At 41.9% G+C, this 7321-nt stretch overlaps 1 protein-coding gene across 1 annotated transcript in view; it reads right to left on the bottom strand.

The window, feature by feature from the left end:
• Positions 1-6200: 6200 nt before the first annotated feature.
• The window catches only part of COMMD10 (COMM domain containing 10), a 223811-nt gene continuing 222690 nt past the window's right edge, over positions 6201-7321 (bottom strand). The window contains exon 9 of the mRNA XM_025204614.1: positions 6201-6742. Coding sequence (XP_025060399.1) covers positions 6704-6742 — 39 coding nt within the window. The 3' untranslated portion in view covers positions 6201-6703. The remainder of the gene's footprint in view (positions 6743-7321) is intronic.

Raw genomic sequence — 7321 nt, forward strand, 5'->3', positions numbered from 1 at the left:
GGTATAAAATAAATAGAAAGAAATTCCACAAGGAAAAGTGCAATGTTCTACATTTAATATAAAATACACAAAAACAAATGGGGAATGGATGGGCTCCATTATTGCAGGAAAGGATGTGAAGGGTAGAGTGGACCATTAGCTGACTATAAAACAGTGTTACAGAGAAAACTAATAGGATTCCGGGATATATTAATATGCGTGTCATATTTAAGTCACAGAAAGCTATTGTATGTTATTCAGCACTAGTGAGGCCTCACCTGGAATACTGTATCCTGTTTTGGGTACTATCTTTCAAGAAAGATGTGGACCACCTGGACAGTCCAAAAGATAACAAAAAATTATAATAAGTCTGGAAAACATAAAATATGAAGGTTAGAAGAACAGGAATTATTTAGATTAGAGAAGAGTAGACTGAGAGGGGATTCAATAAGGATCTTTAAATATGAAAAATGTTCTTTTAAAGAGGATGGCAATGTAGTGTTCTCTCTGTCTAACAGGGACCAGACAAGAAGTAATAGGTATGAAATGGAACAAGGAGATGGAAGTTAGATATTAGGAAGAACTGTCTAAGTATTAGAGTGGTTAAGCACTGGAACAGGGTGCCTAGCGAGGTTGTAGAATATCCATTTCTTGAAGTTCTCAGGTGCAGGTTAAGCAAATGTCTGTCGACAATCGTTTAGGTAAGGTTGATACTGCTTTAAGCACCTGTTGAGACTGGACCCATTTTAGCCATCACCGTGACTTTGTTGTTCTCCCAAAACTGCTTGGAAACTTCTCAAAATGTCCCTTTTTTGTAGAAGGGGCTGAACTTCTATGGTGCCTAGAAGGACAATGATACTGATGTTTAGCTTAAACATAGGGATTAAAAATCCTTCTCTGTCGATAATATTGCTGAGAAGGATTTTGATTTTGATGGGATTTATGCCTTTGAGGGAAGTACCATGAGACAGATGAGAGCAGACACGGGCTCTCTAATATTTGAATAGAGGTCCTGTATTTACTCAAATCTAAGTCAACCCTGAATTTATGATGACCTGCCAATAATTTGATCCAATATATGGAAAATGTATAAATTGGTTATAATTTTCCAGGTATAGAATCTAATTATTGGAGAGTTGTGCTAAATTAAGTTCCCCCACCACTACAGCAGAGAAAGCAGTAGCTGGGGGGTAGGAGGGCAGGTTCCTCCCTCCCCTGGCCCTGTTCCCTTCTTCCCCCTGCAGCCTTCCTGCCTCCCCACAGCCTCTGCCCTTCACTTCCCACTCTCCTGTCTTGGCTCCTTCCCCACTCCCCCATCATGTACTGCTTGGGCTGTTTCCTCTAAGAGCACAGCAAGTGCAGCCCCTGCTCACCATGCAGCAGTGTTGGTGCTGCTGACTGGTCAGGCGGGGGACAGAGGTTCCATGTACTCTATGACCTGGAGGGAGTCCAGGGTAAGCAGAGCTATGCCTGACAGTAAAGTGTGGGGTGGGGAGGAAGAGGTGGTGGGGTGGGGGGCAGAAGCTGGAAAGCGTAAGCAGATTGGGGCAGGGCAGAAGGCTGCTGAGGGTCTGGCTCTGGCCCCGATCTGGGCTCAGGGTCAAAGTCAGAGCCACAGCAGCTGCTTGCCCCCCACCCCAGCTCAGCATTTGTATGGCAAATCAAGGATAAGGGACTTTCCCCACATGCCGATTGAGGGAGATAGACCCCATCTTAGATTTGGGTAATATGGTACATAAGATCTTCTTTGGGGTAGCTGAAATACTACACTGCCAAATCTCTGGGCGTTTCCCAACTTTTCAAGAACCTCATTTGTCTTGAAACTGGATAAACCTCCCACTTCAAATGGAATAGTTTCATTTTCATTCTTGCATCTGGCATAAATCCTGAAGAATTCAGCTTGTTTAATCCCAAAGAGATATTACTGTAGCTACTTAAGTGACAATACTCCTACTCAACAGGGTACTAGCACGTACCACCCCCATTTGGTATTTTACAATCCTAAAAGAGGAGATAAAAGGGACTTTGTATCCAACACATCCACTTTCTTGTCTTTGTGTCTGAAGTTGCTCAGACTTGCTTCCTGTCAATCTCTGTCTTACACAAGGGTTTGGGACCGAATATGTACAAACCATGGGAAAACCTTCCTATGAAGCTGCTCATCAGCCATTTCTGACATTGTCCATGCCAATGAAGATGAAGAGAAAATTGCTTTTTATGGGAAAAGAAATTACATGTGGAAAAGGAAGCATAATTCTTGTAAAGGATAAACAAAATGGCAAATGGGAGGTGAGATGATAAGTCTTATCAGTAAATATGGAGGGAATTCCTAGAATTAGTGACATTGTGAAAGAAAGCCATCTCTCTAAGGCTAGGAACAGGCATTGCTTTGTCTGTGGATAAGCTGTGCTTGCTTTTGTCCCAAAATAAAATTTTTCCAGGATTGTAGTGCTGCTTTTTTGCCATTAATTCAATGATGCAATCCCAGGATAACTGGACAGACATATTTTTCAGTATCCCAGGATAAAACTGTTACTACCTCTTATTCAGGATTGCTTTTAGGATTTATCCCAGGCTAATGGGCATGAATGTCTATATGACTGCACTTTGTCCTGAGATAAAATATTTTATCCTGGGACAAACCTGTTGGAAGCAGCCGAATATGAAAGAAGCATACATTCATCTTGGAATTTTGGTTCTTGGATTCAAGATCTCTTTCAGGATCTTTTTGAGCTATCACAGGTTCCTTCTTTTTCTTAAAGTGCATCAAGCATGTTTGTAAGGGATTGAGCTCCTTGGAGATCTTTGGAGCTGATGGCTGGAATCTCTTACAAGTACTAGGAATGAAGTTTTCCTTGTATGGAAAGGGCATTCAGGCTCTTAGGTCTTGTCTGGTGGAATGCAAAATAAATATCCTCTCTGCAGGCCTCCTTGGAAGTACATTTCACCTTATGATGTGGGGTTTTATTCATGTTGGGAGTCTAATTGCAGATCTGACCTCAGTTCCAATCATGACAATGAAGGATATGTTATTGGCCTCAGCTGTCAGATAGAAAGTGAGATCCTGAAGTGGTCTTGAGTGGAGAAAGAAATTAGATAAATCTGCGGGTCTTCCATTCTTTTGCAGCAGTGGGCTGTCACTGTGTGAATAGGGCCATTCTTCTTCTTTATTTGTTTTTATCCAACTCCACCAGAGACATTAGAGACATGAAGATGTAGATTCATGTGATAGATTAACCTATCATATTTGGCTGCTAATAAGCCAGTCCAACAACCAGAACTGGGATCTGCATAAATGAGATCTTTCTTAGCAAATTAGGATATCAGATCCTTATGTTTACTGCTTTTTCCCAGTAATTTTAGATCCAAAGTAGTCTGATCTTTCCGCTGTTTCGTAGCAGAGCCTTTTCTGATTTTAGTAGGACTCACCTCTGAAGGTGGCTGTGATGCCCCCCAGTGGCAGCATTAATCCCTGATCTTTCCCTGTCTGGCTGTTAGGGTATCCCCTTTCCTTTCCTGCCACATCTTTGATGGAAAACAATGTAAATTCAGGAGGTGGCCCTCAGTCCACCATGCAGGTCTTCAGGTGCACTTTGGTCTGCTCTGCAGTCTCTCTGCATTCTCGTGTCCTCTACACAGACTTTCTGGGGCTTCTTCACTCTTCAACACAGTTCTCTGGGCTAGTTTGCCCTCGGCAGAGTTATCTGGGGCTTGCCCTTCCCCTCAGTGCAGAGTGCTGGGAGCCATCAATGCCATAGTGCAATCCATGCTCCTTTCTTCTCTGGGCTTCTTCAGTAGCCTCCTGCCTCCTTTTCAGCCACTCTCATGCCTCATAGCCTAAACAGAAACATAAATTAACATAAAACTTTAATTATTTAGCCTTTGAGCTTTTCCCTGCCGAGTTTCCTTCTCTTTAGGGTCTATGGCACTTCTTCCCTCAGCCTGGCCAAGGCTAGGCTGAGATTCCATCTCAGGAGCCAGGTGTATATGTTTCTTGCCTCCTCCTCCCTTCTGGTCACCTTGACTTGTAATCCTTTCAGCAGGCCACAGATATTTTTCACTGGCTTCCTCAGCAGTCTCATTACCTACCGATCTGCCTGCTGTTAAGCACCAGGTTGCACCACTGGACTTCAAGGCAATCCCCCCACTTGATGAGTTTAAAGTCAGGCAGCCAGGTAGCCTTTGCATGTGATTGATGGGCATAGGCAGTGGAAGAAAATGTTATTTGTGGGGGGCTGACCCCTGCCCCTACCTTCCAACTGGGTTGTTGCAAGGCTGCTGTGCACTGGTGCTGTACGTGACAGCAGAGGAGCACAGGGCAGGGGCGCGGGTCATGGCGGTGGGGTGTGGCAGCGGAGTCGCACAGAGCTGAGCAAGTGGGGCGCTGGCCGACCTGCATGTTGAGTGGTGCCAGATGCTGCAAGACGGCGGCGCTGTGGTGCTGCTGCTGTTCCTGGCCGCTATGATATTAGTTTGTGGGGGGGCTAAACCCCATTAGCCCCGGCCTTCTGCCACCCACGCTGACAGTGCTGGGTGGAGAAAGCCATGTTACAAACCCAGCACCTGTCAACCCACATGTGAGGCAGCCGCTGCCCAGCACCTAAGACCCTATATGCAGGACAGCCCCTGCAGGGATGCCACATGCACCTGTGGGCAGGGGAAGCTAATGGGTTTTCCCTGCCTGGCACCTCTCAGTCCATGTATGGAGCAGTATGTGCAGGGCTATTAAGGGCTCCACACACACCACGGAAAGCAAGTCAGCAGGGACCAGCTTCCAATGCTAGGCTCCTTGCATACAACTGGGATCTAGCAAATTTTATCTGTAGTTCCGGTGTGCATGTGGCACAGCAGGAGGCACAACTGTTGGGATTGGAATCGGATGCTATTGTGCCATTAAGTGAATATCTGCCAGGGACCTTGGAAGTTCTCTGTTGTTTTTCACTGTTATCAAGCCTGTGATTGTGAGGCAAGTGGAAGTCTCCTTAGTGCTATGAAATAATTCACTGAGCAGCACTGGATGTAACAACTTTGTTTTTAAGCCTCACATTTAGCTATGGTTAGCGTAGGACTTCAGGCAAAAAGACTGGTCAATTAACCTATTCAGTTTTGGTATTCCATATCATTCCTACACTTACAAATTTTAGCTACCTTGTGCCCTATGCAAAACAATATAGATTCAATGCGTTTCTGATGTACAATGCTGAAATTCTGCTCCATTGTTGCAGGGAGTCAGAGCATTGGTGGCAGCATATTCTATATGCTGTACATATGGTGATACAGCAGCAAATCAATACATTTTTTAGTAATATGTCTGCTCACAGATGTAGTTGGGGCCTATGTTTTGTGTTCTTTGGTACCCTGTGGTCACTGTGTGTGTGATAGCTGCTATCTTCAAAATCCTTTTAATAATTTTACAGCTATTTCAGGGTCCACTTCTCCTATTTAATATTATGGAATAAATGACCATATCCTCCCTAAAATTAAGTCAGTGATGTTCAGCATGTGCCACAAATTAAGCATGAAGGACCCAAATCCTAGTTGCTCAAAGTATGCTTTTGGTGATGCTTAAGTTGTGTGTCATCGAGAAATTGAGAATTCAAGAGAAACTTCCTGACTGAATTCTGCACTAGAATGAGGTGTTAACCAAGTCCTTTGAAGGATCTGCAAATGAAAGTGCAAAGCCTTGTACAGAGAATCCCTCAGGTAAAAAAGAGGCATGTTAACATCTTAAATATTTATTTCCTTTCACTTTCTATTTATTTTCTTTCTTAGCCCGGAGTGAAAAATTCACTTAATATGCCCATTATTGAGGTAGAGTCATTGACAGACAACAAACGAGCACTAAGAGGACTGGTAAACTTCTCACACTAACTAGTACTCACCAATTTCAGTTCATCTGGAGTAAATCTGTGAACATATTACTAACTTACACTTTGAGACAATTTACACCATTGATTTCTTATCTTTAGTTATACTAATAAAAGTAAATACTATTGGGAATGAAAAATGAAGGGCTTCTGGGGATCTGATTATCTGACTGGCTCTTTATTTACTGTGTGCTCTCTATGTTGTACACCATAATTCTCTTTTTTTTTTTAAACAACCACAGTGCTTAGCACTATATATCCCCACTGTCAAGAGTGAACATGCAGATCAGGGATATTATTTTTATTCTTTATAAATCACAAACTAAAATATTAAACGGTCCAAGCAAAAACAACTCATTTTTATACATTTATTTTGAGCGATCTGTAATAAAGGTTTGACATTTGGGGACAAATTTACAGAGATGGAAACTTGGTTATGTTTATTTTTTATACTGCTACTATTACTGTTACTCAAAGTTCTGTAACAACAACACGGGTGCAGATTTTATCCCTGGTCTCTCTGTAGTATGCAAATTATCATCAGACATGTAATGAATTAAACAACACAGGTGATGTGGCATAAAACCTGTAAAACAGTATGCTATTGTCTTTCCTTCTCAAGTAGGACTGTTAACAAATGCTGTTGGCTTAGAAAACAAGTGAAAGTAAATTAGAACCCCCAGAACTCTTAACAATGAGCTCCCTTGGCTAATGTTACTGGTCCAAGAGGAGATAAGCTATATAATTTTACAGGAAGCAACCATTGAATCCTTTAGCAAACACAGCTTGGCAATCTATCTTCAATTCAAAATAATGAGGTGGCAGGAGTGCAATGGAGAAACAGGTCTTCAAAAACATCACGTAAGGGAATCCAGCTGTGCTTGTATGGTCTCTAGCTATTTAAGGAACAAAAAGGGGAAAAAAAGAATTCGTATAAAATATTGTTTAGAAACATGTAAACAGAAGAGAAATAACTGTCTGCAACTATACATATTAAATCTATTCATGTTGCAATACAAAAAATCCACCACTCATGAATATTTGTTTTTACATGAAGCTATTAGAATTCATTGCAGCAGTTTAAATATTCTGATTTTAAAGAAACAGTTGTCTAAATACTCCCTTTTTTATAGGCACAGCTGTTTTGCTGTGAATTTCCAATGCATAATAACAAGGTAAAAAAATAATAGAGTTCATTCTTCCTGGATTATGAAACTAGTATTTGGGATGACAACAGAACACATTCAAGGAGTTACTTACTGTTCGTCCTTAGCTTCCCCCACCCCTTGTTACATTACCAAGTACATTTTAAGAATGACCAAATGTACACTGAAGAATATACAAATGTATCTGAACATTGTACACATACTCTTTTTCAAAATGCTTTCAATGAGTTCTAACAAACCCAGTGGTTTTAATTAAAGCAGGTTCCCTTCTCTTTCAGATTTGATTCACATAGGCAACGCTTCCTGCTG

Source organism: Alligator sinensis, unplaced genomic scaffold, assembly GCF_000455745.1.
Source record: "Alligator sinensis unplaced genomic scaffold, ASM45574v1 scaffold609_2, whole genome shotgun sequence".
Classification (NCBI taxonomy): domain Eukaryota; kingdom Metazoa; phylum Chordata; order Crocodylia; family Alligatoridae; genus Alligator; species Alligator sinensis.